A 25,956-nucleotide genomic window follows, 5' to 3' on the forward strand; every position below is an offset into this window, starting at 1 on the left:
GCCCATCCCTTTCTTTCACTGTTGTGTGTTGTACAGACAAATCTGAAGTGTGAATAAATCTGACGGGAGGCGGGTAGCCTAGCGGTTAAGAGCGTTGGGCCAGGAACCGAAAGGTTGCTGGTTCGAATCCCTGCGACGACTAGGTGAAAATATGTTTATGTGCTGTTGAGCTAGGCACTTAACCTTAATTACTCCTGTAAGTCGCTCTGGATAAGAGCATCTGCTAAATGACTGAAATGGCAAATGTAAATAACAAGGAATTGATTAATTGGTTGTGAGTATCCCATTGGCTATCATTGATTCATCGCCTCAGTCAGAACTGTATGTTGTGTGGGTGAAATGCAAAATAAGACAAGTACTCTGAACTGGGTTTAAACTGCATAATGCTATGAAGTCTATGCTAAATATATTACACTAATGCTGACTTGTTGAATTTGTTAACACAACGAATGTGCAAATAAAAAAATAACTGATACACTATTTTTGAGTCCTTTTGCTAAGTCACCTGGGCAGACACACGACTAGCTCACTGATGTCTCTCTGGATAAGAGCGCTGCTAAATTACCAAATGCATCATTTTCTCAGACACAAACTCACGTCTGTGAACACACACACACACACATACATATTACAATTTTTTTCCCAATACGCTACAGATGACAAGATTTACAGCATGAGAATATCCAGTAGCCTATAATTGTCTGGTCTAGCTAATTAAGATCAAACAATGCACAGGAAGCACACAGCAAATAGGGACATACAGTTAACTGCCAAAATAAAGGAAACGGTAACATAGTGTCTTAAAAGGGCGTTGGGCCACCACTAGCCAGAACAGCTTCAATGCACCTTGGCATAGAACTCTACATGTCTGGAACTCTATTGGAGGGATTCAACACCATTCTTCCATGCCAAATTCCATCATTTGGTGTTTTGTTGATGGTGGTGGAAAACGTTGTCTCGGGCACCGCTCCAGAATTTCTAATAAGTGTTCAATTGGGATGAGATCTGATGACTTAAACAGCCATGGCATACATAATTTTCAAGCTCCTCAAACCATTCAGTGACCACTTGTGCCCTGTGGTTAAGGGCATTGTCATCCTATTGGGGCATAGCCATGGTATCAAAAATAATGCCCTGCCCAGCATTTTTATATATGACCCTAAGCATGATGGGATGTCCATTTTTTTTAAACTCAGGAACCACACCTGTGTGGAAGCACCTGCTTTCAATATACTGGGTATCCTTCATTTACTCAAGCATCTCCATTATTTTGGCAGTTACATGTACATGCCTAGTACACAGTGCATTCGGAAAGTATTCAAACCCCTAGACTTTTTCCACATTTTGTTACGTTACAGCCTTATTCTAAAATGTATTAAATAGTTTTTCCCCCTCATCAATCTACATACAATACCCCATAATGACAAAGCAAAGTTACATAAGCATTCAGACCCATTACTCAGTACTTTGTTAAAGCACCTTTGGCAGTGAATACAGCCTCAAGTCTTCTTGGGTATGATGCTACAAGCTTGGCACACCTGTATTTGGGGAGTTACTCCCATTCTTCTCTGTAGATCCTCACTCTGTCAGGTTGGATGGGGAGCGTCGCTGCACAGCTATTTTCAGGTCTCTCCAGAGACGTTCGATCGGGTTCAAGGTCCTGAGAGCTTTGGAGCAGGTTTTCATCAAGGATCTCTTTGTGCTTTGCTCCATTCATCTTTGCCTCGATACTGACTGGTTTGCCAGTCCCTGCCACTGAAAAACATCCCCACAGCATGATGCTGCCACCACCATGCTTCACCGTAGGGATGGTGCCAGGTTTCCTCCAGACGTGACGCTTGGTATTCAATGAGTTCAATCTTGGTTTCATCAGACCCGAGAATCTTGTTTCTCATGGTCAGAGTCCTTTAGGTGCCTTTTGGCAAACGCAATGCAGGCTGTCATGTGCCTTTTACTGAGGAGTGGCTTCAGTCTGTCCACTCTATCACAAAGGCCTGATTGGTGGAGTGCTGCAGAGATGATTTTCCCATCTCCACAGAGGAACTCTGGAGTTCTGTCAGATTGACCATCGGGTTCTTGGTCCCCTCCCTGACCATGGCCCTTCACCCCGATTGCTCAGTTTGATGGAGGCCACTGTGTTCTTGGGGACCTTCAATGCTGCAGACATTATTTGGTACCATTCACCAGATATTTGCCTCAACACAATCCTGTCTCGGAGCGCTACGGACAATTCTTTCGACCTCATGGCTTGGTTTTTGCTCTGACATGCACTGTCAACTGTGGGATCTTATATAGACAGCGGTGTGCCTTTCCAAATCATGTCCAATCAATTTAATTTACCACAGGATGATCAATGGAAACAGGATTCACCTGTGCTCAATTTCTAGTCTCATAGCAAAGGGTCTGAATACTTATGTAAATAAGTTATGTTTTTATTTGTAGTACATTTGCAGTTCTAAAAAACTGTTTTTGATTTGTCATTATGGGGTATTGTGTGTAGATTTAATACATTTTAGAATAAGGTTGTAAAGTAACAAAATGTGGAAAAAGTCAAGGGGTCTGAATACTTGCCGAATGCACTGTACACCACCACCTACGCATGGCACGTAGCCTAGATGTTAGAGAGACAGTTGCTGGTTCAAGACCCAGGCCAGGAGATTACAGAAATGGGAGTGAACTGGCACCTGGAGGGCTGCTGGTATCTGATCCCAGGTCCTAACCACTGCCTTTGTGCCCTAGAACAAGACTGTTAACCCAAAAGTGCCTCCCATCCAGGGATGCTGCACCGTGACTGACCATGTGCCTCTCAACAACAATATGGTAGTATCTTTATTATATTCTATTACGGGAAACCTTAAAATATATGAAATTGCGTTTTAGTGGGCCTATTCATTCGTTACCAGTATGTAACAGTGCCTAACTGAACTTCAAAGGTACATTTCAAGGCCGTCCAACTCGACTGAAAAGTCACAGCCGCTGAACCGACGGGCGGTGGGACCCTGAGACGTAGCGTTTACAGACCGCTCACGCTGTTTACAGTTTGATCATTTTGTGGCATAAATTATCAAACATCAAGCACTAAATGGCCATAGACGTAGTTTCGGCAATTATGAGGAAAGAACTTCTGTGACACAGGTGAGTCGCTCATTTCTATTCATGCATGCGTAAAGTCAGTTGGCTATTTATGTTTGCAGATGTTCAATCATTTGCTTTCTTCGCAGTCAATAATATTCATGTTAACTCGTTCGTTTGTAATTACACGAAACAATGTTTTCAATGTCTGATTTGAACACTGATCTGCAAACAGTTAGGCGAACAAATCCATGCAGCTTGTTTTACATTTCATCGGTTCGTAGGCTAAACTTGAGTTTAGAAGGATCTTACATGTAAAGTTTACAAAAGTTAGGCTACTTTCCCCCCCCCAAATCTAATGTCACATACAGCCACGCAATTCATTTCGCTACTTGAGCAGTCTTTTGAAGGTTCACTATTGCCCTCTAAAATGTTGTTTATCCTGTTAAGTCTAGTTATCCTGTTTCAAAGTAGCCAGTAAAGTATATCAACTAGTTGTTCTATTTCAGTGACTGCAACGGATGCAGTTTTCACTGCGACTTTGTCAGAGATCCAATGATTTGAAACAGTCTTAATCTCATTCCTTGTTTAGCAAATATCTTTTTATATTTTTGGCAGTTGAAACATTGTAGCCGACTCACAGTTTGTAACATTGTAGGCTATAACAACGTGACAATAGTGCAACAAACTTTTAAGTAAACTAAGCGCAATAAAAGCAGTCTCTAAAAATGAAATTCCCTAACTTTGGGCGTTGAATAAGGCTAGTACAGAGAGTATATATTTAATCTGCATTTCAATAACAAACTTCGAGGCCTGAGCCATCTGAAGCCTGGAGACTCCCTTGAATCACGGAGCCCGTGTAGTGGTGTTGTCAGGGCGAGGGAGGAAACAACAACTCGGCAATATACTACAATACCATCCACTCCTTTGTGTTTTTGGATCAAACGTTAGGCAATGGTGCACGGACATGAGCGGTATTGAAGTTCAGACCTCATATTTTACATAAAACCGAGTAAAAAAAAACGTAGCTGCTCTCAAGCGGATATGAACATCTATTTTTAACCTCCCAAATTCTGTCTGTTCAATCTGCCTCTGTCCTGACAACAATGAACCGGCTTTGTAAAATATTTTGTCTCCGCATTCCATCATTGAGATAATGTGATCCCTTCATAGGTCTACAGTTATTAGCCTTGGCCCTAATTATAAGTAAATATGTGCTTATGTAGATCTATTTCTCAATTATAAATATATCATTAATTTATTCTGACAATGAAATGAAAGTTTAATATAGTAAAAATATAGTATTTTTGATTAGAGTAAGGGACAGCTAGGCGATATCGCTATGGAAAATGGCAATAATGGGTATGATGACATTGGCTGGGGTTGTGGTGGTCAATGTCACACGTTTGCCTTCCACCGAGAAATCACATGATCGCCCATCAAGTCGATACGAGTCGGTTCCTCTTTCCGCGTGAGTGCTGCTGGCTGCTGCGTAGACCAATTTAATAAAGTGAAGTCATCTGACTCTCATAAGTCAATCTACACACACACACCAAATGGATCTGAGGCGATGACAAGAGTGGTCTATTCAGATGAGTTAAATAGTTTTTATTTCTAAGGGTGGCAAAGTAGACTAGACTTGGCTGTATAGCTCCACTTCTGTCCCTGATAACGATCACCTGTTTCATCGCTATTCAGTAGATCTACTGTATGGTTCAGTGGTTGACTTACTCGACTTTCAACTGTGTGTGTGTGTGTGTGTCTCTCTCTCCTTCCATCTCCTCCCTCATCTCTTGTCAGTAGCTTTAGCGCTTTACACATGATGGCAAGATTGCACATTGGCATGTGTGGTACTGTGTGTTAGTCACTTTCAACTATGTACACTTTCTTTTACAGTTCTATTCAATAGTCCTGGGCTTAATAAACTGGGACCAAAAATGGATATGTATATTTATGTGAATTATTTGTGTCGATATGTACCGATTCCTGTGTGTGTAAAGGGTATATGTGTATTAATCACCACCTCTATCTCTCTCCTCAGTGTAAATGGAGTCATCGCGAGGCTCTGGGGGCCTCTCCCGCGAGTACAAGCTGGTGATGCTGGGAGAGGGGGGAGTGGGGAAGAGCGGTGAGTACACACACACACACACACACACACACACACACACACACACACACACACACACACACACACACACACACACACACACACACACACACACATAATTCCACTTAACTGTACTCTTCACTCTTACTTAGTGCATGTCTTTGTTTCTGTCTTGCTTCTCTTTTTTACGTATTATCTCTGACTTCAACTATTCTTCTTCAACTCGGTCTTGATTTACATTACTTTTCCTAATGTCCTCTTGTTTTTTTTTTATGAGTGAGATGTGTGGGTGTTTGTGTGTGAGAGAGAGACACACACCCTCCAAGTGCAGTCAGGTAGTCAAAGTTCTCGTAAGCATGGGCGTTGGCTGCCTTCTACGGCAGTCTGGGGTGCCTTTTGGGTGCCTGTTGTCAGGAAGACGCATCAGTGCCTAGCAACCGCCTTCCTCTTCTTGGCTACTGTTGCTGTGGAGACTGGCAGAGTTCACCTGGTATAGGTGCACAGCAAAGTAGTAAAAACATCAGAGTGAGGGAGGATACAGAGGGATGGAGAGATGGGTAAAAAAAAAAACAAGCGTCATTCTGATTTCATCTGTGCAAGTTATCGTCATGGAAACTAGAGTGGGTGTACACTGATGCTGCGGAGGTGTGTGTGTGTGTTATCTATGTGCGTGAACCACTGCACGCCTGGAGGAAGAACAACAACGAGATGGAGAGAGGGAGGGGAAGTGTGTATGTGATACAACCTGGGAAATGTAATAAAGTATTCCGTATTGACTTCATAATCCCTCTATCACTCTTTCTTTCGCTCTTTCTTCCACTCTGTTTTCTGATCTACTGTAGTTTGTTTCTGATTTCTCCTTTTTGGATTATTGATGCAGTGCCTGTGAAGCTTGTTAAAACTTCTCTCTCTCTCTCCTCAGCTATTATAATGCAGTTTATCAGCCACAGGTTCCCTGAAGACCATGACCCCACCATAGGTGAGAGTGCTTGGTCTCTGATCAAAATACGGCGACTCCTATTTACGGCGACCACACCAAAAATTTGCCACCCTTTGCCTAAAGGACAGCTTTGCACACTCTTGGCATTCTCTCAACCAGCTTCACCTGGAATGCTTTTCCAACAGTCTTGAAGGAGTTCCCACAAATGCTGAGCACTTGTTGGCTGCTTTTCCTTCACTCTGTGGTCCAACTCATCCCAAACCATCTTAATTGGGCTGAGGTCGGGTGATTGTGGAGGCCAGGTCATCTGATGCAGCACTCCATCACTCTCCTTGTTGGTCAAATAGCCCTTATATAGCCTGAAGGTGTGTTGGGTCATTAACCTGTGTCTCACAAAGATGCGGTGGTTAGAAACAAAAACCTCAAATTTGGACTCATCAGACCAAAGGACATATTTCCACTGGTCTAATGTCCATTGCTGGTGTTTCTTGGCCCAAGCAAGTCTCTTCTTTATTATTGGTGTCCTTTAGTAGTGGTTTCTTTGCAGAAATTCAACCATGAAGGCCTGATTCACGCAGTCTCCTCTGAACAGTTGATGTTGAGATGTGTCTGTTACTTGAACTTTGTGAAACATTTATCTGGGCTGCAATTTCTGAGGCTGGTAACTCTAACGAACTTTTCCTCTGCAGCAGAGGTAACTGCTTTGCTATATCTTGGCCAGGTTGCAGTTGTAAATGAGAACTTGTTCTCAACTGGCCTACCTGGTTAAATAAAGGTGAAATAAAGGGTCTTCCTTTTCTGTGGCGGTCCTCATGAGAGCCGGTTTCATCATTGTGCTTGATGGTTTTTGCGACTGCACTTGAAGAAACTTTCAAAGTTCTTGAAATTTTCCATATTGACAGACCTTCATGTCTTAAAGTAACGATGGACTGTCGTTTCTCTTTGCTTATTTGAACTGTTCTTGCCATAAAATGGACTTGGTCTTTTACCAAATAGGGCTATCTTCTGTATACCACCCCTACCTTGTCATAAGACAACTGATTGTCTCAAACGCATTAAGAAGGAAAGAAATTCCACAAATAAACTTTAACAAGGCACACCTGTTAATTGAAATGCATTCCAGGTGACTACCTCATTAAGTTGGTTGAGAGAATGCCAAGAGTGTGCAAAGGGTGGCTACTTTGAAGAATCTAAAAAAAGTGTTTAACACTTTTTTGGTTAGTACATGATTCCATATGTATTTCATAGTTTTGATGTCTTCACTATTAATCTACAATGTAGAAAATAGTAAAAATGTAAGAAAAACCCTTGAATGAGTAGGTGTGTCCAAACTGTTGACTGGTACTGTATTTACATACACTGAGTGTACAAAACATTAGGAACACCTTCCTAATATTGAGTTTCGTCGAAAGTGAAAGTGTTCCTTAGGGATGCTGGCCCATGTTGACTCCAATGCGTTCCACAGTTGTCAAGTTGGCTGGATGTCCTTGGGTGGTGGACCATTCTTGATTCACACGGGAAATGCGTTGCAGTTCTAGATACACTCAAACCGGTGCACCTGGCACCTACTACCATACCCTGTTCAAAGGCACTTAAATCTTTTGATTTGCCCATTCACCCTCTGAATGGCACACATACAATCCATGTCGCAATTGTTTCAAGGCTTACAAATCCTCCTTTAACCTGTGTCCTCCCCTTTGTCTACACTGATTTGAAGTGGATTTAACAGGTGACATCAGTAAGGCAAGACCTGGATTCACCTGGTCAGTCTGTCATGGAAAGTGCAGGAGTTCCTAATGTTTTGTACACCCACCAGACCGTTTATTAGGTACCACTCTTACAGACAGTGAGTCAAGTGGCCGTGGCTTGCTATATAAAGCAGGCAGACAGGCATCGAGGCATTTAGTTACTGTTCAATTGAACATTAGAATGGGCAAAACTAGTGACCTAAGCGACTTTGAGCATGGTATGATCATCAGGGCCAGGCACGCCGGATCCAGTTTCTCTAAAAACGTCTGCCTTCCTGGGCTTTTCACGCATGACAGTGTGTAGGGTTTCCCGAGAGTGGTGCGACAAACAAAAGAAATCCAGTCAGTGGCTGTCCTGTGGGCGAAAGAGAATGGCAAGAATCATGCAAAGACATCACGCTGTAGAAGACGTCACATTGCTTTCTTAGCGAGTACCACTTCCTCACGTTTCGGCCCGTACCTGGCGCGAACTCGGGACCTGTGACTTGCTAGCACATGACCGCCCTCCTGAAGCGTCTTACCAGTCGGCGCTACGTGAAAAGCTATTTATTTGCTGGCACAATGGGCCTACTTCAGGCTGAGGAGTAAGTTTCACACATCCCCATGTGCTACACTAACAGGCGGGCCACGAACAGACAAATAACGGCGCTGTACAACAGTGGTATGCAGAACGGCATCTCGGGACGCACAACTTGTCGATTTGTTGTTACGGGTGGGCTACTGCAGCAGACGACCACACCGGGTTCCACTCCTATCAGCTAAAAATAAGAAGAAGCGGCTTAAGCGGGCATGCAATCACCAACACCAGACAGTTGAGTCTGACAAATCCATGTTCCTGTTGCATCATTCAATGGCAGAGTCAGGATTTGACATAAGCAGCATGAGTCTATGGACCCATCCTGCCTGGTGTTAATGGTACAGGCTGTTGGCAGTGGTGTACTGCCATTCAGTCTGCAGCAACTGTGTGATGCCATCGCGTTAGCGTAGACCAACATCCCTGTGGAACGTGTCTGACTTGTAGAATCCATCACCTGAATAATTCAGGCTGTTCTGGAGGCAAAGGAAGGTCCGACCCGGTACTAGATGGGTGTACCTAATAAACTGGCTGGTGAGTAGATAGATGTGTATACATGTAACTGCCAGAATAATGGTAACAGTTGAGTAAATGTGGGATACAAAGTATATTGAAAGCAGGTTCTTCCACACAGGTGTGGTTCCTGAGTTAATTAAGAAATTAACATCCCATCATGCTTATGGTCATATATATATATAAAAATACTGGGCAGACCATTATTTTGGCTACGACCCAATAGGATGACAATGCCTCCATCCACAGGGCTCTGAATGGTTTGATGAGCATGAAAATTATGTTAACCATATGCTATGATCGTTCTCAGTCACCAGATCTCAACCCAAATGAACACTTATGGAAGATTCTAGAGCGGCGCTTGAGACAGCGTTTTCCACCACCATCAACAAAACTTACTGAAAGAGGGAACGAGGTATAACATACTACGGGGAGTCAACAACCAATAATATTCACTTGAAAAACTGAAATCGCGCCTAACCGGCCAATGGATGCCGAGGCCCACCCTCGGATGCCCCGCCTTCCTGGCTATAATACCGGGGCTCACATCTATTTCCTCAATTCAGAACCGTATTTCAGCGAGCACAAATCCCCTGACGTGGGTGGCCAAAATATGTTCTACCTCGTTCCATTCTTCAGGGAACATTAGTTAAATTAATAACTGTATGTTCCCTTTCAGTCGGTCACTCTGTATAACATACTATGGGTACATACAATCACTCCCCAAGCCGACTCAGAGGGTACCAAACAAGGAGGCCCACGGCACCCCACAGTTCAAACAACAATACATACCTTGCGAGCCTGAAATGTCAGAACTCATTCAAGGAACCCCGTGTCCAAAACAACAGAACACCTGGCGTGACTTGATAAAGCTTACATGCACGCTGTATAGCATCGACCAGAGTTGATGAACTACGGCCTATGACGTAACTACACAATCATTCTGTATAGCCATTAAAATACCACTCAATGTCTCTCCCAGAGGATGCATACAAGACACAGATTCGCATCGATGATGAACCAGCCAACCTGGACATCCTGGATACAGCAGGACAGGTAACATCCTCACAAAGGGCTTCCATTGAAATGTCACGTCTCCACCTTCTTTGGCTGCATGTCATTCTCGATAGTCTAATATGGCTTCCTCGCATCCTCTCCTTCCTCTACTGATCTATAAACATAGGATAGGTGAAAGCAATATGAAAAAACACCTTGGACTGGGAAATTGCTTTCATCTGTCTAGTTTTTTCACATTAGATAGAGCAAACGAGAAGAGGGGGAAAATCTCCCTCTATCCCGACGCTCACTTTCCTATAAAATCAATCCTTTCTGACTGTCTGTCCCTGTCTCTCAATTACATTCAATTCAATCATTCTTATTAGCATGATAACTTATCATTGATAAATAATTATCTTGCCAAAGCAAACCCAGAAGAACATATCTCCCCTTCATCGTCATGACACCCAAGTCTTTACTCTTCTCAACTTTTATTTAAGCAATGCTCACGCCATCTACTCCCTTCTTTTTTCACAAACTTACATAATCTGTCTTTCTCACCTGCTCCCCACACGGCGTCTTTTCCTGTCTGACTCATCCATAGACTCATGCATGGCTCACTTATGTTAGTCATGTTCTATATATGGTCATGTTCTATATATGGTCATGTACATGTTCTATAATGCATGCCCATGACTGGGTTTGTTCATACCGGACCAAATTCTGGGAAGTGTCCACACACAGGGCATTGTGTTTAGAGAGCTAATGCTCTGAGTGACCTAGACAGTCCACTGTCTCAAGTGACCCTTAACTTCTGATTAATCGAAATTCAAATATTTTTCAGTGGGTCTCCATGTTCTTCCTCTAGTAGCTTGTAGGACAGACAGACCGATGTATTGGTGATTGATTCTCTGGATGCTCACACACACACACTCTCGCTCCCACTTATACCAGTACATGAATGTGTGGGTGTATGTGTAGCATATGTAATGTTATCTAAGTAGTTTGCTGTTATCCTTTCTGTACCAGTCCTTAATCACCTTAATCTCCTTCTGCCTCTCTCTTTCTCACACACACACACACACACACGGCCCTCTCCAGGCGGAGTTTACAGCCATGCGGGACCAGTACATGCGGGCGGGCGAGGGCTTCATCATCTCCTACTCCATCACAGATAGGCGGAGCTTACAGGAGGCGCGCCAGTTCAAGCAGCTCATTGACCGTGTGCGCCGCACCGCCAACACACCAGTGGTACTGGTGGGCAACAAGTCTGACCTGACCCATCTCCGACAGGTGAGAATTGTGGGAAGGCGGGAGGGGGAGAGGGACGCACATTGGTAGTCTTGGCACTAAAGTAGGTTTTGCCCACTATCTGGCGGCATTAAAATCTTACTACTATTCAAAAGGCCTATCTTTACACATTTACTGGGAGATCTACAGATTGCCTGTCTGACTGGTATGGTAAATCTATAGATTCCCCGGTAAATCTGTAGATTTTACCAAGGAGACGGGGAATCTGTAGATTTTACCAAGGAGACGGGGAATCTGTAGATCCACACACTTACCGTAACATATACATCATGACTCTGTTTGGTACATATACTGTATATAACAATTGTCTCCTGTCTGTAGGTTTTATCTGTATACTGGCTTTCAACATGGTATTTCCCTCCACTCCACTAGGTGTCAGTAGAGGAGGGGAAGGAGCTGGCCAGGGAGTTCCAGTGCCCCTTCTTCGAGACCTCTGCGGCATTTCGCTACTACATCGACGAGGTTTTCGCCGCCCTGGTCCGCCAGATTCGCCAACGCGAGGCCGAGTCGCTCCGCGGCAGTGAGAGGAAGACCAGGAGGAACCACTCGTTCTGGAGCCGCATGCGCTCCACCTTCCACAAGAAACAGCACTCCGAGCACTGAGAGAGGGGCACTGTGGGATAAGACAGTCCTCCAGTGGTACCCTTACAGCCCCAATTCCTAGTTCCAACTCCCACGAGGAGACTAATGACTCTTGTCCGAGTTAGATTATGAGTGTTTGCAACGGCAACTAAACTAACAATTGTTACTGAAGAGATTAGCCTCTTGTGCGCATTAGAGAAGGCAGGAACCATGCTGATGTACCGTATGCTCATTGTGCTGAAATTTGGGTCTGGCTTTTAACAACAGCCGACATTAGCATTTAGGTATCCAATGAAACCAATTGACTGTAGTGTTTTAATATTTAAAAAATGCTGAAACAGCGTGGGGTTTGCCTGAAGTTACAACATTTCTCTTTGATGGAGAGCCAGAGATGAGACGTTTAGGTGAAACTAGTTAGGGAGGGAAGGGGTTGCGGTCCTGAAGAGACGGAAGGATGGGTGCTTGAAGAGAGGTAGATATTATGGGGAATTGCGGAGGGGAAGGGAGTAAAGACTAGGCTGAGTAGGTCATACAGTAGGTAAAGTGGCAGGTATTGAGGAGTGAGCTTGAAGTTTGATTTAAAGGCGGTTGGGAAATGCGAAGGGGTATGAGACGTGAGTTTGAAGATTAGAGGGAGAGTCCCAAAGGATGTGGAGTATCTTGCCAGACAATGAAATGGAAAGAATGAAAAGATTGTAATATAGAAGATGATAAAAACAAGATGTTCTGATAGCATTGAGGTTCCTCTCCATTTCAATTGAAAAGCCTTCATGGGTTATTGCTTTGTGTTTGTAAGCTGACCAGCCTGTACTCAGGGCTGGTGCCATGTTGCAGTGGGAATACTTTGACAGTTGTGAACTGAGTTGCAGAGGATATTTAATACACAGGTGGTGTTGATGTTGACTAGACATGACTGTGCAGCATTGCCTAATATGGTCCACTAGAATGGAATTTGATGGGCGTAGCTGGCATTTTAATTTTGCTCCGCCTACAGCACGTTTGTCATCATACAATGTTTTATAGTGTTTCAGTAAGTAGAGATAATGCCAAGTACAGTACCTCTCCAGAGTGATTCACACTCCTTTATTTCCCCCTGACCTGTAGTACAACGGTTGTGCACTTATTATTTCAGCACTCCGTGGATCTGGTAGTGCCACATATGGGAGTGTATTATGTTTTGTGTTTGTTTTATTCCTCTTGATCATGATTGTTTTCCTTAATTTATTTTCTATTAACACACTAAAATAAAATGTACTGCCATTTTTTCCAAATTGGTTGTGTTTTGTCTGGCCTCTCTGTGTGTGAGTCACCCCCATGTGGCGGTATGAGGTTTCGCAGCAAATATAATCCACGGTAAGGAGTTGCCTTGGCTTGACTGTTGTGTTCGAATAACTACAATCGTTCGTTTTCATTTACGCTATCGCTTATAGAGTAGCGTGCTGCACCAAAAAATCACGAAACGACTAATGCCATGAACAATACAATCAATGTGCTGTGCACGAACTTCCTATCAGTTAATTAAGTTACGTAGCTAATAATTACCCTGGGAACGGTCTTTCGCTATTATGTCCCTCCACAGTTTCCGTCCATGGGTAAAGGTGATGTAAAGCGAACTCTTTAGTACTTTCAAGTGAAAAATAAATCTACATTTTACAAGCTGTTTGCAGACGCGTGGGGCACATTGTGGACATATTGAACTGTGTATATAGCATTAGGCTGCTCTTGCCAGAAGACGGTATAGAACGTTGCTAGCTAACAAAGCACAGGCCTAGTGAACGGAAGTGGTAGTCTACCTGTCGTGAGAATGGACTCTTGGGTTCGTTTCAGTTCGCAGAGCCAAGCCAAGGAGCGCGTTTTCAGGTACAGTAGCTAGCAAAAATGTCATATGAGAAATCTCAACTCTCATACAGTAGTATGTCATGTCAACAAGTCAGAATCAGCTGGTAGGTTTCAAGTTAAATTCATTACACGAATACAGTAACTATGGAGTTTGTCCGCTAATATCAGCTAGCTAGCACGAACGTTAGCAGTCAATGTAAACTGATATCCATGAGCATACAAAATATGAACGTATAAGAGGACGAAAAAATTTAAATAACAAAAAATACATTTATAAAAAGTCGGTTTTGGGCTGCGGTTGTCACTGCCTGCTTGCCTGTTTTATTGGGTAAGTTACTGCGCCACAGCTGATTTTGGGATTCGAATTGAGGGGTCTCATGCACAATGCTAATGTCCAGCCTTTCCTTATCAAGTGGGCATAGTCCCAATTACATTTGGTATTATACTGATGGCTAGCTACATGAAAGTACCAGTTGCCCTTGACATGAAAACACACATTGTGCCCAAGTTATTCATCACAAGATGTAAACAATGACTAAACTATAGTAAAATAGATATAATCAGATTTTGACACACATTCATTTTCTGTGTTCACACAGGGCTGCACAGTATGCCTGTACGTTGCTAGGCTACACTCTCCAGAAGGGTGGGTCAGGCGTTGAGCTCCTGAAGATGGTGAAACAACTGGAAACGCATATGAGCCTATCAAGGAAGTGTAAGTCAATGTTTGTAAGTCAATGCGGCACCTCTGTGTCTCAGGATTATGGCTCAGTCTTACTCTCCGTTGGTATTTCACTGTGCCGCAATTCAGTTTCCTGGGTCTCTCTCTCTCTCTCTCTCCAGTGATGCGTCTGGGGAACTCTGCAGAGGCTGTGGAGGCAGCGAAGCGTGCGGTGCACCTCTCAGACAGCGTGCTACGTCTCTGCCTGACCGTGGCCCACCTCAACAAGGCCATGTACTTCGCCTGTGACAACGTGCTGTGGGCTGGCAAGGCGGGCCTCCTGCCCAAACTGGACCAGGACAAGTGGAGCCAGAGATCCTTCAGGTGACTGTTATAATTGGGAACCTTAAGTCCTAAACTGTATTGGGAGTCAGTGTATTTGAGTTGTCCAAGGGCATCATAAGTCCTGTAGTGAACTTTACTATTCTTAGCAGTTGTTACCTACATTCTCTCCCTAGAGCTACACTACATGACCAAAGGTACATGGACAGCTGCTCGTCGAAAATCTCATTCTAAAGTCATGTGCAATGATATGGAGTTTGTCCCACCTTTGCTGCTATAACAGCCTCCACTCTTCTGGGAAGGTTTTCCACTAGATGTTGGAATATTGCTGCGGGGACTTGCTTCCATTCAGCCACGAGAGCATTAGTGAGGTCGGGCACTGATGTTGGGCAATTAGGCCTGGCTCGCAGTCTGCGGGCCAAAGGTGTTCGATGGAATTGAGGTCAGGGCTCTGTGCAGGCCAGTCAAGTTCTTCCACACTATTTCTGTATGGACCTTGCTTTGTGCACGGTGGTATTGTCATGCTGAAATAGGAAAGGGTCTTTCTCAAATAAAATTGTCTAGAATGTCATTGTATGCTGTATCGTTAAGATTTCCCTTCACTGGAACTAAGGGGCCTGCCCAAACCATGAAAAACAGCCCCAGACCATTATTCCTCCACCAAACTTTACAGTTGGCACTATGCATTGGGGCAGGTAGCGTTCTCCTGGCATCCACCAAACCCAGATTTGTTCATCCGACTGCCAGATGGTGAAGCGTGATTCATCACTGCAGAGAACGCGTTTCCACTGCCCCAGAGTCCAATGGCGGTGAGCTTTACACCACTCCAACCGACACTTGGCATTGCGCATGGTGATCTTAGGTTTGTCTGGCTGCTTTGCCATTGAAACCATTTTCATGAAGCTCCCGACTAACAGTTGTTGTGCTGACTTTGCTTCCGGAGGCAGTTTGGAACTCGGTAGTGAGCATTGCAACCGAGGACAGATGATTTTTACGCACTTCAGCACTTGGCGGTCCTGTTTTGTGATCTTGCGTGGCCTACCACTTCGCGGCTGAGCCGTTGTTGCTCCTAGACGTTTTCCACTTCACAATAATAGCACTTACAGTTGACTGGGTAAGCTTTAGCACGACAGAAATTTGATGAACTGACTTGTTGGATAGGTGGTATCCTATGACAGAGCTCTTCAGTAAGGCCATTCTACTGTTTATGTTTGTCTATGGAGATTGCATGGCTGTGTGCTGAAATAACCGAATCCGCTAAATTGAAGGGGTGTCGACTTATTTTTGTTTATATAGTGCATTTTCTATCACTTTTGTTCTCTAATTCTACCTCTAACCCTCTTCTTTTCCCTCTGCCACTTTTTATTTTGTTTGTCTTCTACATCCTCTCTTCCGGTCTTCCACTATCTTTACTGTTTCTCATGTTTTACATGAATCTCTCTCTCTCACGCTCTTATACATTTCTCTCTCTACAGGTACTACCTCTTTGCCCTCATCCTCAACCTAACCCGGGATGCCTACGAGATCCGGCTGCTTATGGAGCGTGAGGCCCGCTCCTCCCACGGGGGGTCAAATGCTACCTGGACCTCCTCTCCATCCCCTGAGAACGGAGACCTCTCCCACCCCCACCCCTCTTCCTCCTCCTTCCCTGTGGCCATATTACCCCTTCTGTCCGAACGCTTCGGCAGACAGTTCCACCTGCTGGGGACGGTGCTGCGCAGCAACCCACCACTGCTGCTGGACCTGCTGAAGAATGCATGCGATGTGTTTATCCCGCTGGACCGGCTGGGCATCTACCCTACCGGCCAGGGCTTCGTGGGGGCCTGCGGCCTGGCCTCCTCTGTTCTCTCCATCCTCACCATCGTCCACCCCTGGCTCAAGCTCAAACCATGAAGAAGCCCGAATTTTTGGTTGAACGTTCTAGCTCAAGTCGAACATTCCTCAAGCTCAAGCCTGGAAGGAGGCATTTTGGCAGAACGTTTTAGGTCCGCTGGTAGAAGTCTAGAAGTGCTGTTGTGTCTAAGGATGCAGCATGATGAGTCCTGTACACTGTTTGCTTGGAAAGTTTAGCGTTTTGAGCAGATCATGCTCAGATAAAGGTTGGTGGACTGAAACAGTAGTATTTCGAATCAAAGAGAGAATTTGCAATTGAGCATTGTATTGGAATTACGTCTTTTGTGTCCTGTTCATGCTCTAAAATGTTCAAACACTAAATTCCCCAAAAGCCGTTTGGTTTGGTAGTTGAGAAGGACCTTCCCCATGCAAGTGTATTGAACCGGTACATTGAACATTGTTGACTCGGAATGGTACACACACAGAGGTAGACGCATAAACACGAAGTCAAATTCATAAAGTTTGTCAGTTGTGATTTACCCAGGCTTTAAAGAAAAACTACCAAAAACTATATTTTGGTATTTGTTTCATTAGTCCATTGTTGATATAGTCCCAAAATGTTTTCAAGATGTATAACTTTTTTTAAATACAGAAATACACCCGGTATGATGCATTTTGCATCATGAAGAATGCATCATACAGGCTGTATTTCTGTGTTTAGAAAGTTATACATCTTGAAAACATTTTGGGACTATATCAACAATGGACTAATGAAACAAATACCAAAATATAGTTTTTGGGGTCGAGTTTTGTTTTAAAGTCTGGGTAAATCACAGCTACTGGGTGTTATGAAGTGATACACAGCACAAAGAAAGCCAGAATGTCATTCAGTGGGTGGATACTTTGGGATTTTGACAATGATGGCCCTTTATCTACTTCCCCAGAGTCATATGAACTCGTGTTCCATTTTAATGAACTCACAAGCTGTGGGGAGCACATGACAAACCCAAGATTGTTGATGATTTATAACATCTCAGATGATTGTGAGGAGCAGCTGTCTTGCATGTCTCAAGTCCAAACTTCTGTCAAAGGGGAGAGACCACGTCCACAAATACTAACTGTCCTCTCATAACTTGCACTTAGTTTATAACCTTAATTAGCATTTGAAATGGATCCTGGTCTCTAGTAGGAAAGTGCTTCCACATCCCTATACATACTGTTTCTGTCCTGTTAGTATTCAAAATGATACCATTGGATAGGATTATCTGCACCTACAGCACTGGTTTGGGAGATGATTGTCCAATGTTATCCGTGAGGAACGCCGTACAGCTAGATATGTGGAACATCTTCCTCAGTTAATTAAAGCCATAACATAAGAAAGCTTTATTTCTATGAAGAGGTGCAATAAAATATTGTGTGTGAATGTTTAATAATAATGACTGAGGTGAAGGGTCCTTTTTATAAGCGGGTAAAGGGGACATTTATTGGCTTGTATAGGGAAGCAAACCAGTCAGCTGTGTTCTTGTGCTGATATGGGTAATATGTCCACGGAGTATTTTACAAACTTTTATGCATGTGTGAAATTAATTATTGACTTTACAGACCCAGTGATTATGACAATTAAGCAAATGATTCAGCCAACTCGGCATCTACTGATTCAGTCCATTAAACTATATAATTTGTTGAATTCACTCAAAAGCAAATGATTTAGTCTACTTGTAAGTACTTTTGTTAAGCTACTTATAAATCAATTTGTATAACTCAATTACATCAATATTGTGTATTAATGCCATGCCATTTAAAGCCACTGAACCGGATGCAAATTAAATTATATTAGATATTTAAGTGTATTCAGCTGCAATGACACAGCAGTGGGATAAAGCCATACTATATTATTATTATTAACCTTTATTTAACTAGGCAAGTCAGTAAAGAACAAATTCTTATTTACAATGATGGCCTACCCCGGGCAAACCCAGATGACGCTGGCCCAGTTGTGCGCCGCCCTATGGGACTCCCAATCATGGCCGGATGTGATCCGGCCTGGATTCGAACCTCTTGCACTGAGATTTTTTATTTAACTTGGCAAATCAGTTAAGAACAAATTCTTATTTACAATGACGGCCTAAGAACAGTGGGTTCAGGGGAAGAACAACAGATTTTTACCTTGTCAGCTTGGGGATTCGATCTAGCAACCTTTCGGTTACTGGCCCAACGCTCTAACCACTAGGCTACCTGCCGCCCCAAATGCAGTGCCTTAGACAGCTGCGCCACTCAGGAGCCCAAAATCTTTCAAATGGGTCATTTAAAACATTTTACTTTCTCCTCTATATATATTCAACTTTTACAGTGCAATGAGAGCACTATGCTGGAAGTCAAAATATGCCATTTGGTCTCTGGCTAGCTAGCAAAACAATTTCTTAATCGTTGTCCATGACAGGCTAATTGTAGACATGATTTCTGGTATAATCTCCTCCACTACTTTTGAGTTGAGTCACACTGTAGAGGTGTAACTGTTGATGATTCATAATCAAATATAAGACTATAATAATCTATGGCTTTGTAAATAATCCAGTAAATAATATTTCAACTGTTTTGATGCGAATCAGAGCGGTTTGTTACAACCATTTTCCTCAGTGAGTGAGAACATTTTTATAGCCATGTTTAACATCTTTGAAATCTTGTCTTGATGCTAATGTACCACCAGTGCTGAGGCTTGGCCGCTGTGTGGAGAAAAAGTGTTCACAAAATAAATGCCTTTGATTTAAGATCTGTTGGCTGAATCTGTATTGTAAGTGTTGAGGGTTACTCCAGTGCTGTTGACTGCTATAGCTCAAGCATTTTTACATTTCAGACTTTAGTAATTTAACAGACTGTTATCCAGAGCAATTTGCACTGAACAAAAATATAAATGCAACATGTAAAGTGTTGGTCCCATGGTTCATGAACTGAAATAAAAGATCACAGAAATGTTCCATATGTACAAAAAGCTTATTTCTCTCAAATTTGGTCGACAAATTTGTTTACATCCCTGTTAGTGAGCATTTCTTTTGTTCAGTATATAATCAGTGAGGACTTTGTATTGAGCCCTGGGGGACACCAGTAGCGAGACCATCCTTCAGCTTACTGATCTTCAGTAAAATGAAACAAAAACAACATGGTGGATATTAACCAAGGTTTGAAATATCAACTGTCCAGTTACTTCACCTGTCCTGTTAATTTTCACATCAGTGCAGATAAAGGAAAATAGATGAGGAAAGGATGCATTTTAATATTATTGACCTGCCCCTAATGGCAGACTGAGTGTGGAGGAAATGTGTGTAGGGTAGGCCATTCTTTAGCCCTATTTGGACAGGATACGTTTTACTGCGGGAGGTCAGGTAATGTAATTATGTGCACGAGCACAAATCAACACATCCGTAATTTTAGTCCAGTCCGAATCTGCCATGTCATACATTTTTACCAGGCAGGAACGTCATTAGCCCAGTCCTAAAAACCTACTGTTTTTCGGCAAACTCCAAGGTCCTCTGATAATACGTATCCCGTGCGAATCGTCATCCCCGTGTTTGGGTTATTACAGCGTTTAAAAGGCGCTGCACCCAGTTTGGGTAAGAACATGGGGAAAAATGGATGCTTAAAACAAAGTGCTATGCACGTAGCCTACAGATGAATGATCTGTTTTGTCATATATCAACTTTCCTAGTGCCATACTTCTCTTTTAAAAGACGAAGTGGACGATATTGTGCCAATGAATTGATAAATTGCCAAATACGTCGGGTAATTATATGTCTGCGTAGGTTACAGTTCTTGGTTCTTTCACATATGCATTATTTTGACTTTCTCCAAACTGAAGGCCATTGGGCAAATATTAGGCTATCCCTAGACATGTGAAATATCTTCACGTCTAGAAGAGCCTCCAGGCGTCCATCATAACGGTCCATTGTGAATGAGGAAAAAAATAATTACAGGGGCAGTTTGGTAAAACTAATCCCGTCCAAATCGTCCACTGGAAAAAACGGACATGCTGGGGTAATAATTACATAACCGACGTTCTATAGTAATACATATTTGGTGCGAGTAGGGCTTAAATGAGAGGCCTTGATCTGATACAGCAGTCTGAAAATGTTATCCCTGTAACCTTGAATGGAACATGTTGTGACTGCCCCCTCAGCACCACAGTGAAATAACCGTTAGGGTCCAATATGTATTGTATTCAGGAGATTATTGAGGAGGGTTCTATGTAGAGTAACAAATCATGTTAGCTCTAAACATGATATTCCTATGTTATGCTCTAGAGCAGAATTTCCCAAACTCAGTCCTGGGGCCCCCCCTGGGTGCACGTTTTGTTTTTTCTTCCCCTAGTACAACACAGCCGATTCAGATAATCAACTCATCATCAAGCTTTGATCATTTCAGTCAGCTGTGTAGTGCTAGGGCAAAAGCCGAGATTGGGAAACCCTGATCTAGAGCACCTGTCAAACTCATTCCATGAAGGGCCGAGGGTCTGCGGGTTTTCACTCCTCCCTTGTACTTGACTGACGAAGGTCACTAATTAGTAAAGAACTCCCCTCACCTGGTTGTCTAGGTCTTAATTGAAAGGAAAAACAAGAAACCTGCAGACACTAGGCCCTCCATGGAATGAGTGGCAACTCTGCTCAAGAGGGTTGACATTGCTGCTCTCAGAGGCCTGCAGCTCTGTATAGTTGAGTCATGGGTTGGTGGCACAACTTTCACTGACTACAATAAATGTAGCCTATTCTCCAGCCTTTTGTTGATACAAGTGAGAGGCACAACTCTACTAAGAAGCATGAAGCTTCTGTTATTTGAAAACGGATTTAAGCTTACAAGCCAGGTAATAATGAGTGATAACGAGCAGAGAATGTATGTTTTTCTTTGAAGCACAACTGATGCTGAATGTACATTGTACAAAATATTAAGAACACCTTCCTAATATTGAGTTGCAGCCCCTTTTGCCCTCAAAACAACCTCAATTCGTCAGGGCATGGACTCTACAAGATGTCGAAAACGTTCCACAGGGATGCTGGCCCATGTTGACTCCAATGCCTCCTACTGTTGTGTCAAGTTGGCTGGATGTCCTTTAGGTGGTGGACCATTCACCCTCTGAATGGTACACACACAATCCATGTCTCAAGGTTTAAAAATCCTTCTTCTTCTTCTATGATATCATGGCGGTGCGGTCCGTAAACAATCGTTTAAGTGCATGCAGCCACCTACTATGCTGGAATGTAAGATCAATCATGATCTGTCCAATTCTGTATTTCCATGAAAATAAAATACATCCCTACTAACTTCTTCCCCTCCCCAAGCCCATTAAACTGTATCTATATCATACTGAAACACTCCATCCATAGGATTGTTCAGCATGTCAACAACCATTTCAACAGTAACATTGTTACCCCCAATATCTCTTTTGCCGTCTCCACAATAACCTTCAACCTGGCATTTCTGCTTTCCACAACCCGAGTCGTATTGATAACTTTACCAATAAAAGCTATGAAGTCAACTTTATTTATTATCAAAGTGGCATTTGACACCGCATATTCATAACAAGATTTCTGAACAGACCTCGAAACCACGCCAGGACCATCAGAAGCACCAACCCAGACAGTAGGTCTACCTAGTACAGGAGCAGTCATGGAAGCTTCATCAGTCTGACAGTAGGTCTACCTAGTACAGGAGCAGTCATGGAAGCTTCATCAGTCTGACAGTTGGTCTACCTAGTACAGGAGCAGTCATGGAAGCTTCATCAGTCTGACAGTAGGTCTACCTAGTACAGGAGCAGTCATGGAAGCTTCATCAGTCTGACAGTAGGTCTACCTAGTACAGGAGCAGTTATGGAAGCTTCATCAGTCTGACAGTAGGTCTACCTAGTACAGGAGCAGTCATGGAAGCTTCATCAGTCTGACAGTAGGTCTACCTAGTACAGAGGCAGTCATGGAAGCTCCATCAGTCTGACAGTAGGTCTACCTAGTACAGGAGCAGTCATGGAAGCTTCATCAGTCTGACAGTAGGTCTACCTAGTACAGGAGCAGTCATGGAAGCTTCATCAGTCTGACAGTAGGTCTACCTAGTACAGGAGCAGTCATGGAAGCTTCATCAGTCTGACAGTAGGTCTACCTAGTACAGGAGCAGTCATGGAAGCTTCATCAGTCTGACAGTAGGTCTACCTAGTACAGGAGCAGTCATGGAAGCTTCATCAGTCTGACAGTAGGTCTACCCAGTACAGGAGCAGTCATGGAAGCGCCATCATTCCACACTGTAGTTCCACAAATCTGTCTTACAGCCTCTGCATACGATACATCATGACTAATTTTATATCTCTGAGCCTCTCTAGCCTCTCTCTGAACCTGGCATCCACCAAATACTGCACTGTTTCCCCCCACCATTACAGCACTTAGTCTTCACATTGCTTCCACATTCATCGTAATCATATTCCCCTCCGCACTTGGCACATATTTTCTTTCCTTTACACTGAGCAACTACATCTCCCATTCTTTGGCATTTAAAACACTGCAGTGCATAAGGGATACATTCTTTAACATTGAAACTAAGGAATCTTATCTGTACTTTTCCCAGCAAGACTATCTCAAATCTCAGCATCACTGAAAAGCTTTCACTTCTTTGACCCTCTTTCCTACTGATCAACCTTTTGGCCTCAATCACTCTTCCTCCCTTCACAAGTTCTTTAATATCAACTGTGGACATAGATATTGGGACCCCAGTGATGACTCCCCTCAATCTAGCATAATCTTCTTCCCATTAAGCTTTTCCATTTTCACAATCTTCTATTGCTGAGCCTGGCTACCACAAAATATGAACAATTTCCCATTTCCAATGAACCCAGCTAATTTGACTTCACCTCTTTCTCTATGGCATTAGTTATTCGGATAGGGTGTAAATGAGGCCCTGTGGTCTCATCAAACACTGTCACCACTTTCCACTCCAACACATCATTACTCTTGCTTCCTACCTTGGCTCCCTTAATGCTTTCTTTACTAGATGCTCCATTGCTTTCTGTATCATGATCTTTCTTCTTCCTATGTCTTTCCACTACCGACCATTCCGGTCCTTGACCCTCATCCTCCCGCTCCGTATCATCAGAACTGACACTCATATTGTTCGCACTCCAGCACAGCTGTTGCTTCACCACCTTTTTCTCAATTTCCTCCATTTTGTCCACACTACTCCCGACCATTTCTGGCCCGTTCGTTCCTGTTGCTACCGCTGCCTCTCGTTGACCGACAGGACCCCAAAAATCCTTCTTTAACCTGTCTCCTCCCCTTCATCCACACTGGTTGATGATCCCTTATTGACATCAATCAGTGTAGATGACACAGCTTTCACCTGGATTCACCTGCTCAGTCTATGTCATGGAAAGAGCAGGTGTTCCTAATGTTTTGTGCAGTGTATACCCTACTGAAACAGTCTCCTTCATGCAGTCCCTCTTATCAACACAAGAGGATAGCCTTGTTCAGTTAATGCATGAAGGACAAGACACAATTGGTTATTGTATACTGTTGCATATCTACTATTATTTCAAATGTTTGAGAGTCAGATAAGTAATGTTAAACATGGCGTGACATCCAGCTCATCAGAATAGTATGCGGTCTTAGTCCAATAGTGGTTCGGTCAGAGCAATGACTGCGAGCAATGTATGGTTTAATGAATAGCATATAAAATCAAATCAGATTTTGTTAGTCACATGCGCCGAATACAACTGGTGTTGATCTTACAGTTGAAATGCTTATTTACGAGCCCCTAACCAACAATGAAGTTTAAAAAAAAATACAGATTAGAATAAGAAATAAAAGCAACAAGTAATTAAAGTAATCAATGAGAGCATAGGTGCATGCATGTGGAAAAGTGTGTGTGAGTTTTTCCCAGGAATGATCATACTATTACAGGTGAAAGGCAACTGTCAATATATGGTGATAAGCACTGCATTGGCCTGTATTTAACCTCCTAACCGTAACCCTCCCAGTAGACAAGAGGTCAGTGATGTCTGCAGATAACAGGTTAAAGGTCATATATATTCATTATGTAACTATTGGCCTATCTGTGTGCCAGAAATAAGGCTGAAGATCTTTTTGTGAAATCACTGTCAGTATACTATATACAGTGTTGACTGCACAGTCAATCAATCACTTTTGAATTAACGTATTTTTAAAATGTATTAGGGTAAGTCTAAGGTAAAGCTTACAGGGTAAGTACAGTACAAGCTGAAACATGGCTGTATGTAGTAACAAGTAGTCACCAATTGTGTTGAATTATTTGAAGCGGGTACCATAAAGATTTCATTATTATCCCCATCATTTTTGTTTAAATAAAATATCCATTATAATCCCTGTATATTATAAAGTAGCAGCTGAAACAGTGTTACTACTCTATTAAATGATGCCGATGAGGTTATTGAGGTTGGGTTTTTTTTTTTTTGGGGGGGGGGTGAAGTTATCATGACAGTCTTGTACCTGCACCATCCTAAAGTTCTTTGAAAGAGTTAGCAGGTACACAGTGAGTGGCAGGTATTTACCCAAGGTCAAATAGAATGCATTACTGAGTACTGTATGCACCTTTGTGATGATTACTGAGTGTCTGTATACTTTACTGTGTGTGTGTGTGCATGTGTGTTTTGTCACATGTGTACAGTTTGGCAGTTTGTACAAACTTGTGTGATTTTAAAACTGAATGCCTTGACAACGTAAAGGAAGGAACCAAATAGCGAACAATTCTGTGTGTCTTTGGTCACATGTTAGCAGAGTGTTTATGTACTGAATAAATTCATGTTTAGTGTGTTTGGATGAAGACCTTGAACAACACACTGCAACCATGAGAGTAGCTCATGTTTCTGTATAGCTATACTGTCAATTAGAAACTTGGTCGTTGGAGCCCTGAATGCTGATTGGCTGACAGCCGTGGTATATCAAACCGTGTACCACGGGTATGCCAAAACATTTATTTTTCCTGCTCTAATTACATTGGTAACTAGTTTATAATAGCAATAAGGCACCTCAGGGGTTTGTGGTATATGGCCAATATACCATGGCTGAGGGCTGTATCCAGGCACTCCTTGTTGCGTGGTGCATAAGAACAGCCCTTAGCCGTGGTATATTGGCCATATACCACATCCCCTCGGGCATTATTGCTAAAGTATATAAAAATGTGTGTGATGTTCTGCGGGGACCATGAACGACATAAGGACAGATGATGGCTGGCTAAATGGTTTTGTGTTTGCCCTTTTGTGTTTTTGTGTTTTTGTGCCTGTGCACGTGCCTGTGGTTCGGTGCATTATGTGTGTGTTTTGTGCTTGTGCACGTGTCTGTGGTTCGGTGCATTATGTGTGTGTTTTTGTGCCTGTGCACGTGCCTGTGGTTCGGTGCATTATGTGTGTGTTTTGTGCTTGTGCACGTGTCTGTGGTT

The 25,956-nt window shown here is 43.0% G+C and overlaps 2 protein-coding genes across 2 annotated transcripts; both read left to right on the top strand.

The window, feature by feature from the left end:
• Positions 1 to 2,877: 2,877 nt before the first annotated feature.
• On the top strand, positions 2,878 to 13,114 carry LOC106569887 (GTP-binding protein Rit1). The gene is made up of 6 exons (XM_014141602.2): positions 2,878 to 3,135; positions 5,114 to 5,200; positions 6,102 to 6,158; positions 9,937 to 10,010; positions 11,052 to 11,243; positions 11,634 to 13,114. The coding sequence occupies exons 2-6, from the start codon at positions 5,119 to 5,121 to the stop codon at positions 11,862 to 11,864; spliced, it is 636 nt and encodes a 211-aa protein (XP_013997077.1). The 5' UTR covers positions 2,878 to 3,135; positions 5,114 to 5,118; the 3' UTR covers positions 11,865 to 13,114.
• A 212-nt stretch (positions 13,115 to 13,326) lies between these two features.
• LOC106569885 (peroxisomal membrane protein 11B) lies at positions 13,327 to 19,286 on the top strand. The gene is made up of 4 exons (XM_014141598.2): positions 13,327 to 13,703; positions 14,282 to 14,397; positions 14,526 to 14,727; positions 16,161 to 19,286. Exons 1-4 carry the CDS (start codon positions 13,648 to 13,650, stop codon positions 16,576 to 16,578), a joined length of 792 nt encoding a protein of 263 aa, XP_013997073.1. The 5' UTR covers positions 13,327 to 13,647; the 3' UTR covers positions 16,579 to 19,286.
• Positions 19,287 to 25,956: the final 6,670 nt, after the last annotated feature.

This window comes from Salmo salar, chromosome ssa14 (genome assembly GCF_905237065.1).
Source record: "Salmo salar chromosome ssa14, Ssal_v3.1, whole genome shotgun sequence".
NCBI lineage: Eukaryota > Metazoa > Chordata > Actinopteri > Salmoniformes > Salmonidae > Salmo > Salmo salar.

Excerpts from the sequence above, each read along its gene's own strand:
- LOC106569887 (XM_014141602.2), top strand. The coding sequence starts at position 5,119 with ATGGAGTCATCGCGAGGCTCTGGGGGCCTCTCCCGCGAGTACAAGCTG. Across the intron at positions 6,159-9,936 it reads AGACCATGACCCCACCATAG|AGGATGCATACAAGACACAG; the intron begins GTGAGAGTGCTT and ends TGTCTCTCCCAG. Across the intron at positions 10,011-11,051 it reads TCCTGGATACAGCAGGACAG|GCGGAGTTTACAGCCATGCG; the intron begins GTAACATCCTCA and ends GGCCCTCTCCAG.
- LOC106569885 (XM_014141598.2), top strand. The coding sequence starts at position 13,648 with ATGGACTCTTGGGTTCGTTTCAGTTCGCAGAGCCAAGCCAAGGAGCGC. Across the intron at positions 14,398-14,525 it reads TATGAGCCTATCAAGGAAGT|TGATGCGTCTGGGGAACTCT; the intron begins GTAAGTCAATGT and ends CTCTCTCTCCAG. Across the intron at positions 14,728-16,160 it reads TGGAGCCAGAGATCCTTCAG|GTACTACCTCTTTGCCCTCA; the intron begins GTGACTGTTATA and ends CTCTCTCTACAG.